The sequence below is a fragment of the Trachymyrmex septentrionalis genome, unplaced genomic scaffold (assembly GCF_001594115.1).
Source record: "Trachymyrmex septentrionalis isolate Tsep2-gDNA-1 unplaced genomic scaffold, Tsep1.0 scaffold60, whole genome shotgun sequence".
NCBI lineage: Eukaryota > Metazoa > Arthropoda > Insecta > Hymenoptera > Formicidae > Trachymyrmex > Trachymyrmex septentrionalis.
The window spans coordinates 872,300-884,871 of NW_017305779.1; the positions used below are offsets into that span (position 1 = coordinate 872,300).

Consider the following 12,572-nt stretch of genomic DNA (forward strand, 5'->3'; position numbering starts at 1 on the left):
CACGTAATAATTTAATAGAAAATTAATTTTGGATTGGAAATAAATTAATTCTTAATTATTATAACTCACGATGGATTTACAATTTTTATTATTCATCTATTTATTGTCCTATTTATTATTATTATGTGTTTGTTCAACCTGGACTGGCTTCATTGGCCGAAATTGGTTTTTAAATTTAAGATCGTATTAAGTATAATTTAAGATGTTATAAGTCAATTACAAAGCAGTATTAGTATTTTAAGATATTACTTAAGATGGTCTTAAAATAAAAACAAACTATGAATAAATATCGGTCTATATTTTGTTTTATTGATCTTAAATGGAGAGAGATGTGTTTGTTGATCCATTACATTACATTTTTTTTTTCAAATGTGTCATATCAGTTTATTATTCTTTTCTTCAATAGTGCATTTATATTATTGATTTTCATTGTAATTTTTTCGATACTGTTGATGAAGAGTTCTGTGTAGCACAAAACATTCAAGTTTAGTAATTAAATGTGAATCTTTATGCTTTTAAATAAACATTACGTTTGACACTTTAAATTGCTTGCTTTATTTTGATTTTGTTTTGTTTTATTATAGTTGGAAACTAACACGAGATTGATACAATCACATTCTCTCTCCACTTGTGAGACCAATAAAACAAGACAAAGAGCTTACATTCAGGTGAAACAAACATGTAGTAATAATAAATAAAACAATAGATAAATAAAAACAATTATAAATCCATCCGTAAGTTGAAACGGTAATTAATATATTAACGTTAAATTAATATATTAACGTTTGAAATTAATTTTTGGTAATATTAATTTTGGAATAGTAACGATCAATAACGGTCTCCGCCCAAATCCGGCATTAAGGACCTGTTGCACAGTAACGAGGTTCGAAAGGGTTAACCTGGCGCTTCAACAAGGTCGCGTCTCGTTTTCTCGTAGGACAAGGTCGTAGGAGGGGAAGGACGGTGGCGGTGGTGTAGGATACGGCGACAGAGCGCGTGTAATCCACGTGAAAAGTACGCGCCGGCGTCCTGTGACGCCCGGCTTCCGTCCTCTCCACCGCCGCTGTTCTGTTGGACATCGATCAGCTTCCTGGTAGCTGTGCGACGGGTCGCCAGTTTCAGGCGTAACGCCGCGTCTAACTGTTGCTCCTCGCGGAAAAGCTGCGGCAGGAAATCGCTGTTTCGCACCGCGATCATTCTCGATCCCAATATCGTGCTCGATAAATCGGACGTGCGTATAAGAAAATATTATTCTTGCAGAACGGTTTCTAGACCTTTTTTTTCTCCCTCGAGCTATAAAAAAATCACGATAAATCGATAATAATAATCTGTATGATGTGATGCTACGACAGGTAGCTAGCAGATAACACGGGACCGATTATCGCGAGTGTTTCGGTCTACGCGATTCCGGCACGTCGCGCGAAAGGTTCGATGTATGCTTTATACGTCGAGGAGCAATCTCTCGATGTTAATCTCAAATCATCCAAGCTCGTGAGTAATTGAGATTAGATGTGTTATTCGATTGTATGGAAAGAGAATTCAGAATTATTTGTTACAATAAAGCTTTAGTTCAACAATAAATGTTTTACGCGAAATGTTTTAGCGACCTTTATTTCGCGCGCCATTTATTCTGTGCAACATGATGAGATTAGAAAGGTTAATTGCATTGCCATCGAATTAAATGCTTCAAAGTTTATAAAAATAAACGATTTGGTTTACAGATAAATTAATAGATACCATACATTTCTTTTTGATGATAAAACAACACTTCTGTCAGAAGCTTGCTATAATATTACGCAATAAAACTTTAGGCAAATTGTGTGAAGTTAAATAATACTCTTCTCATATTAAATAAACAAATCCTTTCGTAAATAAAAGTATATTCTGAAAATATCGATGAATCGCAAAGTTATCAGCATTTTGTATTTATATGCGATGGAAAATTCGGCGGGAAGAGGAAATAAAACAAGTCTGGCGCGTTTGTTAGGAATCGACAATACATCTATTGTTACTCGAGAACAGAAGCGACGATTACCTCGTTCAAATCGAATTCCTGATCAATGTAATCGTCTTGCGTTATATCATCCCTCGATTTGCTTGTGCGGTGTTATATCATCTTGTGTCATCCATTGGTTTCGTTAGGTTAAAATAACCATAGCCAGAGTTGTGTATACATGAGATATGACTGTCAAATATGGTCCAGCTATCTCTCCGCTTCGATTTACGATCCTTTTTTATTCTCTCTTTCTCTCTCTTTCACTTTCTCTCTCTTCTTGATGAGAATTGAAATAACGCGGGTGCAATTACAGGCGCGTCGCGACGCCTCCGTCATGCGTAACAGGTTGTAATTTCATTCGAGCCTCATCGACGTGCAAACTTACGTTGAAAGTGTTTACTTGCGATCGCGTGGCACTCTAAAGCGACATGAAGGCGTACGGATAAGTACCTGTAAGTAAGTGAACGTTTTTCAACTCGTTTAAGCACGGTCGCATGCACGCGGCCAAGCTCTTAATGATCAGACGTTTAATACACTTCGTTATATTGAGCGATCGATTGCCATACAATTTTTTTTCTTTCAAATTTCTGTGACTTTCAATAAGTTCTCTTCTTACGATACAGCTAATATAAAAAATTAATATTTTATTGTATTGAAGTCTATTTATAATTTCAAAAACAGAAGAAGGCTTGCATTTTTTCATCGTTAAAATTTAATTCGTAAAACTTTCTGAAATTTTAATAGTTTATAACGTAACTATTCGTGTTACTTAATTTGATTCTAAAATTTTTTAATACTCTTTTCTACCTAAATTACTTAATACTTTTTTTAGGAAATGATTGTACTTTTTTTATTATATTTTCTATTATATTTAGCGCTATAAAAAGAATGATAGGTAATTGTACTCTATTATACTATATACAATAGAAAATATTAAAATATATGATTTTATTATGAAAGGATCAAATGTAATATAATGATTTTTTTCTGCAGTTGTTGAGTGTTTTTGTGGGAAAAATTCTTAATTATTCCGTGCACGTATCTAAGTTAATCAAATAATATCGATCACTTTGTGTTCACTAGAAAGCTACGCTCGAATTAACTGTAGTCTTTTTGTCAGACGAGTTTTATTCAATTTTCCATGCATTTCAAGATCTCTTATATTTTTATATTTTGTGTTTACATCAAAATTTCTTGTTTCTTGTGCTATTCTAACTATGATATATATTTCTTTGAAACCAACTTAGAACTTGTCATGCAAATCGATCGAAGAATTGTCAAAACGTCGCGTCCGAATGTCGGGGTGATTTTTCTTCTTCAACACGTTTCAGTTTCAGGAAATGTGCGTTTCCTTTTCTCTATGCCATGACTCGCCAGAAACATCTATCTCTGACCTTGTCTCGTTGAATTATCTCGAAATTCCGCAAATGAATGTAACGAAATTCCTTTGCATAAATCTATTTCTTAAATTTATTTAAAGTAACGTGTTGTTTATTAAAGCTGATCGATGTTTTACATAATAATAAAACAAATAGATATTCCAATATTCACAATTCATTTTTTCAACAATGTAGTGAAAAAATTCAATAAATTTTAATACATATTTCTTTGAATATTGTAAGTAAACAATTATAGTAAATAAATGTTTACTCAATAAAAAAATGATAGTAATTAAATTAATGATTTTTGTATCAAATAAATATATGTATATATGTTTATATTTAGTAAAATATTCATTCAAACAAATATTTATTAAAATTTAATATTCTTTTCGGTGCGATTATCAATGACATTGAGTGTATAATTTATTCTAATTAAAAAGCAGAACATTGGTCTATCAGACTTCAAGCGCATAATTATCACAAAAAAACGTTGATTAACAATTAATTGTTCCGTCAGATGGTATCTGTCACGTGTACGCATAGTGGCATAAAACTAAGCGCTTGCATAATAGAGTATCACCTTATATAATAGAATTACAGTCACGTAATAAAATCAATTGCAACTGTCTATTAGCAATGTGATGTTAGATAATTTATTTTTCTTTTACGGGAAATGATGGAATACAAACGCGTTAAAATATCTTTATTTTAGATTTTAATAAATAATATAAATTATATACAGAAAAAAAGGAGCATTTATTTCGTTAGAGAATTTACGCTTTTCTGTGGAAAAATCTTAGTTACGCACTTTCTGCTGTTTACTATGAAAGATGAAAACTCAGATGTAGGAATAAACGCCGAGTGTTTGTGATCTATCTAACTGTACGACTAATTAGCAAAGGAAACTCACGTAATTAAGCGATCGCGCAACGGATGATTATGCTCGTGCGGGATCAAGGGGTCATTATTGATTCCGTAAGTGAGTCCAACCCGATAGAACGAAGAAAGATCGGAGCGTGAAAAAGAGGGAGGGAGAGAAAGAGCAGCGCGGATGAGCTTGCAAGCTCATGGGACGAAGCGGGGGTCTTTAGTCACTATGCTAAATATAACCAGCGGCCGGTCGGCTCGTACATGACGCGTTCGACGCGCGATCGTCCGGAGGCGCGAAAGCTCCGCGTGCAAATTCCCACGAGCTTTTAAAGAGACCCTGTCCGAGCGTATCGAGAGTAGGCGTACAGACACGCTGAGAGACGCACAGCTTTTTTTTTCTTTGACACGCGCACCGGTTTCAGATACGACGCACGTACGAGCGCCGATGGACAGCCAAGCTCTTTTATCTCGAGCTGGAACTTGCGCAATTTTCGTTATACCGATCGTTTCGCGGTGATTGATGTTCAGGTTCAAAGTGTATTTTGTTCTCTCTTTTAATATGGGTTTTTTTCTGAAAAATGACACTGTTGGAAATTTCGCGAAAATTATGTATTTTTTTATAATTAAAAATAAAGAAATGATACATGCGAAAAAGATTCTCGAAGATTATCGTGACAGTCGGTACAGATTGAGAATACAAGCATTTTTGTTTTCATTATGTATTTTATTTTTTGCATTCGTTTCTTGGAAATATTTTTCATTATGGAAATTTTTTCGGAATTTACTATTAATAATTTTCTCAGAAATCTTATGTTAAATATGAATAAAGGTAGAAATATATGGCTGACGGGACGGAAACATGCGGCTTTGCAGAGTTAGTAACAAGGATCGATAGTCATTTGGAATATCAAACTTCTTTTTATAATAATTTTCTGGGAAGTTACATCATTAATTATTTCAATTGAAGATGAGAAATACGCAGTAAAGGCTATATTTTATTTTGTTTATATGATTTACGAGATTTATAAAACTTGAAAGCAGAGAAAATAAATTATAGATATTAATTGTTGCTTATCAATACAGTTTACCGAGTCGAGAAGTGTTCGAACACGATCGACTTGAAGTTCGTAGGAAGAGTCCAAGAATAAAACGTTTGAGTGCAGCTTTTACGTGCGGAAGCTTAAGAGCGCTACTTTGGTTTTGCCCCGGCGTTTCCGCCAAGCGGAATAGATTAAAGTGAGAGACCGGAAACGCACGAAACGCGAGTGTATATTCTACAGTTGGACGCGCTTCGCGGTGCATTGGTTTCGGAAGATTGCGAAACTACGCACTTTCCGCGCGGTCGCTCGGATTACTATGCAAGTGGAGGGCGTCAATGCTTACGAAATCTCAGTACAGGTGGCCTACGTGGATGACAATGGACGCTGATCACAAGCTCGTCAGTCAGCCATCGGTGGATAGCGAGAATAACGAACGCGTCACCTCTGAGCGCGTGGGTAGTTCTTGTTTTTGATGTTTATAGACTAGGCACAGCTAATTCTGAATGAAAAAGCATTCCGAGCACCTTGAGTAAACGTTGAAACTTTTGACGTACTATACTGCAAAAGTACTTTTAAAATCATCTTAACTGTCTCATTTAACAGTCAGATATACGTCAGATTTCTTCTTTTTTAGTTTTTTCTTATTTTTAATTGTAATTATAAAATATGTTTCTTGTAAAAAATATACGTATATAAAGAAATATTTATCTATTTCTGTATTAAATATGTTAAATATAATATTTATATCTTTATTTATAAATTAAAGATGTGTGGGATTTAGAAACACAGGAAAAAAATAAATATAAAAAATACAGCTAAAAAGGAAAGGTATAATGATTATAGAGATAAAAATGCTTTTGTGAAGGATTTTGAGGTGAAAACGCTTTATTATGTCATATATATTAGTCATTCAGGGTTAAAGTACAATACATCGTCTTTCGATGTCTTGTCGACATGCATCCCAATGCCGACACAAGCCTCAATATCTTGTGGCTTGTGGCTTGATGTCAATGTTGCATAACGACTATAATCAAACGCATCGCACATACGCACGTGAAGCGCGCACGTGTACATCTTTCAAAAGCGCACGTGCGATCTTCATCACGAGACGATGCAATAATCGAGCTATGACAGCTGTGCTTGGTCGCCTCCCTCTCTTTCTCCATCTCGGTCAAACGTTCCTTCTCTCGTAATGTCACTCAATGAGTACTCATCTTTTCTGATTGTTTTCTGTGCGTTGCAGGACACGAGGACTCACGTGGTTGTGGAGCTTTACGATACGGAACGATCCTACGTGGAGGCGCTACAAATACTAGTCAATGTAAGTATATTTATTGATTGAATTGAATTTGATAAAAGATCGATTTTTTGTAAAATGTACAGTTTTTTAGTAAACAAAAAAAATCAAAATCTTAAAAAAATATATTTATAATTAAAATTAACTTGAAATTAATTAAAATTCTAACTATTTCTCTGATTTCTATAATAATGATCTACTACTCATTTCTCCTTAGAATTTAACTTAATTTTTTCTAGAATGTAGTATACCTTTACATTTTTAATTTTTTTTTTAATCTTTGATGTTAGTAATCTTATAATTTTTCTCAACTTTCGAGACTTTACTCGTAAGAAGCAAAAAAAAATTAAATATACTTGTAGGTAAATTAATTTTTTTTTAAAGAAATATTCCGGACTAGAATGGTCAAGAGAGTCGATCAATCTCTCAAGTCGCGACGTTGAAAGAAACGGAGCTACACCGTCGTACGTCGTACAGAACTGCGATTCGTCCTTGCGTCTTGTAAACAAACACACCCCCGCTCGTTTATTCGCTTTGATTAAACAACATCTTCGCTTCAGCGAGCTGTTGCTCGTTCGATCTAAGTACGTCGTTGTTGTACGTCCGGCATGTTGTTTTCATTAAATTTCCACTCTCAACTTCATAATCGCTTTTCATTAAACACCGGAAATAGGTTTGAATACTGGATTGCGACGAATAGTTACAGGAAACAGTCGGTTTATGCGCTTGCATAACATTACAAAAGACGCAGTTAAACACGTATCATCGTATCCCTATTTCCAAGATCGAGAAATTGTTATAAAAAACGATGCGCTATTAATAAATTCTATATTTCGATTTTTTGATAATGTGATTTTGATAATAAAAGTCATTAAGTCAATATTTCTCAAACTGTTTTATGGTAAAATAGATTTATAAAATTTATTAAGAAAATTATGGAAAATTTCTGTATATATAAACATATGAGTTTATTTGATCAACATTATTAATTAATATAAAGGTATGATATAATTAAAATAAATTAATATAATAAAATAGAATTAAAATCTGAAATTATAACATTTATACGATGAAAATTTTATAATCGTATCGCTTTTACAATAAATTCTGGAAAACGGGTTTAATTGATTTAATGTGATACAATCGCAAATTAATAATTTGCATGAAGCTAATATAGGTAATAAAACGTCGTGGTAAGTGGGTGTACATTTTTACGTTCGAAATGTGAATTCGCAAAAGAGAATTAGCAGTGAACAACGCGTTAAATGCAACAGGCGACAGGCCTATCCTATGCAAGGTCGTATTGTACATGTAATCTGATTTTCAACATGCGCTTGCGTCCTTGGTTGAATATTTTGTTTAATGGCACAATGCATCTAATATCCGCTGAAGGGCGAATCACGAAACTAATTATTCAATGAATTGCACAAGGCGATTCCGTATGTCAAGGTACCGCTTCGCTATCGCGGAATGATAATGATATTCTTTTATCTCATTTAAATCCGATTTCCCACATGGATATTCCGCATACAAACAATTCCAATTTGCATTCAGTTTGCTTATCACTTCTTTTACTTCTTGATTTCAACTTTATTTATAAAATTAAAAGTTGAAAATGTTTTTTTACTTTTTATTGTGTGTTATAGTCTCACAGATTTTATGATTTTTTTTAAATTGATTGCAATTTGCATTCAGGCATTTGGAAATATCAAAATTTACGAAAGGAATAGAATTTTGCTACATAAATGTGTAATTTTTAATACACAAATTTTGAATATTTATAAATATTTCTCCGTTTATCCACGATATATGACTAACAATACTGACTGACAAAAATATTACATGAATATTATAATTTTTTTCACTCAATAATATAAGTATAATATAATACATACATTGTACAAGTTGTAAAACAGTTATATTGTTGAGTAGGAAATTATAACGTTGATGCTATGCCACTGCGTTATTGTACAATATTATCATGCTTAGCGCCGAGACAATACTGTGTCTTTAGATTATATCATCGTTGATGTTCACTGGATACATTACGTAATACAACAATTAAAAATTTTAATCGTATTTGAATTGTACAGTATTTTATCTTATGTAAGTTATTTTGTTTTACCACTGAGGATGGCTTTACGCATGCTGAAATTTATATAGAGAATTGACTTGAATTTATTAAATACTCTAATAAAAAAATTTGTACAATTTTGTAGAGTAATTGAATTCGTTAAAAAATATATTAATGTAATCACAAGAACAACCGTCGTAAATCATTGCTCTTTCTTATTACATGACATAAATTTTAATTAGCTTACTAGTATATCTAATTTTTAATAGTAAAAAATATTTTCCAATTTTTGTTTACTTTTTATTGAATTGATCGAAATTTATAGAACTTTTTCGAGCACATGTATGAGTCGCTCGTGACCGGAAATACGCCAGAACACGTGTGAGACGCGAGTCACATTACGTGCAACGTGCGCCTGTACAATTGCACAGATTGCTGTCGGCGCTTTAATAAAAGCTATCTAGACAAACATTAGCTGCAGAACTGATAAAACCGATTTTTGTTTTAACTAATTACGTTGTTTATATGTTATTTCGCAATGCGATATAATTATTGAATCAAACAATTACGTTGATATGTACAACGATATATATTGTCTGAAAATTATTACTAGATACTTTATCAAGTTACTTTAATAGGAATTTTATGATAGGAGGATGCCTATCATTATTATGTGCTATCAATCTGCCTATTATTAATAATCAATTTAAATAATAATATTATGGATTCATATTCTTCAAAATTTCATTTTTCATCCTGAATGTGAAAAATATCTTTTGTAATACTTTTATATACAAAATATAGGTAAATAGATAAATATATATATATATGTTAAGATACTATATATAAAGATTACTTTTTAAATTTTGATATATTCTTATGTTTATATTTTAATTTAATTTATATTTATTAATCTGGTAGTATAATAATATAATATAATAATATAATTTTTTTAATTAAAGAAATAAAGTTTTTAAAATTTTATTTTTTTTTTAATAAAAAGGATCACATATGAAAGAATTATAATATAGCATGTTGAACAAATTATTTTTCCTTTAAGAGGTTAAAATTTAATGAAGTTAGACTATAGGAACATTCTTTATCAAATTGGAAAATTATAAAATAATAATAATAATTTTAGATCGCTATCAATAGGTATCACATTTGAATGTATAGGGTTAAAGTAAGGACTTGTTCTATCTACTATTTACGCTTCCAAAATAGGGCGTGCTGGTTTCTTCAAAATTCACCCTAGGCGATTTTTATCCAGCGTTACGCCGGAATTTAAGCGTCACCGTAACGGCATGTACGACCGGCTTGATTGTCATATTTTATAAACAACGCGGCTGCCGCACAACGGGAATCGTTGTCGGCACGTTTGCTGATTATTTAACAGTGGTCTTGAAGGCCCCGCATTTTTACGTCATCGAAGCGACCTAGAAAAATAATAGTAAAGGAGCTATCAGCGTACAAATAAACCGTGGGAAATATTTTTGTGGATTACGGTATCAACGCGTTAGCGTTAATTGAATTGAATTCATTTCTCGCGGCATTGAAATTCTAGTATCTAAAGCTTACAGAGTCTCCTTCGGCTTGAAGGACACGAAATTGAGTCCGAAGGTCTGCTGAGAATACGCGTGCAAACACTTTTTGATATAATGTAGACCTTCTTAAGCTTAAATAATTGCAAAGCTAAATGAAAATTATTATTAAGAGTTAAGTAATCCTGTTCCGTTTGCGAATAACTGCAGACAATTTAGTATGTAAATTTTTTTGTTTATTTAAAAAATAATACTGTTAATTTGAAAAAAAAATTCTTTTTTAAATATATTAACAATATTTTCAGCTTAATCAAGACCTTAATAGATGAAGAGATTATTGTCACACATTTGAGAAAAGTATCATAAACACAATATTTTTAATATGTTTCAGAAATATTTACAGCCCCTGAAAAGCTCCGAAAATGCCGGTCTGGTGGATGCCGCAACAGTCGATGAGATATTTTATCAGGTAAATGTGATAAAAGATATAAGTGAGACTATTTTCGTATTTTCGTCGTTAAAAGTATGTACGTCGTACTTATTCCGTGCGCATAAATCCATGCCTCGTCGACGGGTTGTAATTCAACATCCGGGAAGTTCCGCGGAACCAAGGAACTCCTCTCTCTTCACAGGGTTATGTTTTAAATGCTGCGTCGAGTTGTATATAGACGGAAGAGGGCTTTACGATCTCCCGACCGACCAAAGATTTAGGACTAAAATCTAACCATGAAGTTGATCGATCTCGCGCGAATGGCGAACACCATCGACTGCAAAACACTCCGCTCAATTTTTTAAAATTCATTTAAAGCAATGATTAATTAACAAATTATTATGTTATTAATGAATTGTTCTGTGAAATAGTAGAGATCATTATAATAATTCATTGTTTGACATTTATTGGAGAGGAGCTTAAATTTATTGCACATAAATGATATTTATATAATACTGGAATATATGCAGACATTATTATTAGATATTATAATTAGAATATGTGAATGCATTTATTATATTATATGATATATCATACAATTGTCTTTTATTTTTTAATGTAAACAATATTAAAATTAATAAATAAAATTGATACAAATAAACAGAGAAAAAAATAGACGGTCAAAGCGGATTTTTGTTTATAATAATACTTTGTGTGAATTGTTATAATTTTCAGTTTATGCATTTTTTATATAAATTATACCTTATTGAAAATAAAAAATGTTATTGACAGAATATTGTAAAATTTAAAAGTAGCATAAAAACTGAGCTGAAATTACATCTCTTGTTATTTATCTTTTATTTTTTTAATATAAACAATAACAAGTAAAAATTGATAAAAGAAAACGAAGATATAGAAGGCCAAAGAAAATCTTGGCCTTTCTCCTAATAATATTTTTGTGTAAATTATTACAATTTTCAGTTCATGCATTTACAATATAAATTATACATATATTTATAGTGAAAATATTAATAATAAATTCAGACATAATAGTTAGTCCTCTATTTGTTAGAATCGCGTTTTAATCGATTCTTATATTTCTGGCCTGATCTCATGTAAAATATTATTTGATCGCATCTCTATTAATCAAAGATAAAGTTGTCGAAGGGAAATACTTGCGCATTTTAGATCCCTGCGCTTCTCAGTCATCACGAGATATTCTTGGAGGAGTTACGTAGGCGACTGGACACCTGGGAACTCAGGCAGACGATCGGCGACGTCTTCCTCGATGTGGTGAGTTCACATTGTTACTAGGTGCACAAATATCTTTAGCCGGACACGTAATAAATTACATGCGCAACAGTGTTCGTTTTCCTTTGCCGTTAAGATTCTCAGGACGTCAGAATCGACAGACACCGTACAGTTAAATTACGGCGCGTTTTCTATTCGGCCTACGTTAATAAATCGACCAACGTCGCGGCCATACCACCTCTTACATAAACACGGAATATTTTTATCTTTAAAAACACATTTATTTGCGTTCCGTATTTTTTCCATGCATCATGTATAAATTTACAACGATTGTTTCGCGATGCCGTGATATTTCAGGATTTTCTCTAAAAATTAAGATACAACATGAGACGAAAATCGTTTCCGGTATAGCCATCGCGAATTAATTCTGGCGTATTGGAATTCGACGCGCAATTAATAAGTATTATAGACAGAAGAAATTTTGACGGAATCAATTTTGCGTAACTTCGAATTTATCTTATTACTGTTTAATAGAGAGGGTAAAGTTAAGTTTAACAAATTTTTATCCCCGAATTTGCACACTCTGCATTTAAACATGTTGTATCATGGATTTAAGTTTTTTATTGATTATTTAAAAATAAACAAGAAATGTGCTGTACTTATATATATATATATATATATATACATTTTT

The 12,572-nt window shown here is 32.2% G+C and overlaps 1 protein-coding gene across 10 annotated transcripts in view; it reads left to right on the forward strand.

Moving 5' to 3' along the window:
• The window catches only part of LOC108752611 (rho guanine nucleotide exchange factor 17), a 57,398-nt gene that overhangs the window by 33,733 nt on the left and 11,093 nt on the right, over positions 1-12,572 (forward strand). For all 10 annotated transcript variants that reach the window (XM_018493568.1, XM_018493561.1, XM_018493560.1 and 7 more), the window contains 3 exons: positions 6,532-6,609; positions 10,592-10,669; positions 11,819-11,923. In XM_018493568.1, coding sequence (XP_018349070.1) covers positions 6,532-6,609; positions 10,592-10,669; positions 11,819-11,923 — 261 coding nt within the window. The remainder of the gene's footprint in view (positions 1-6,531; positions 6,610-10,591; positions 10,670-11,818; positions 11,924-12,572) is intronic.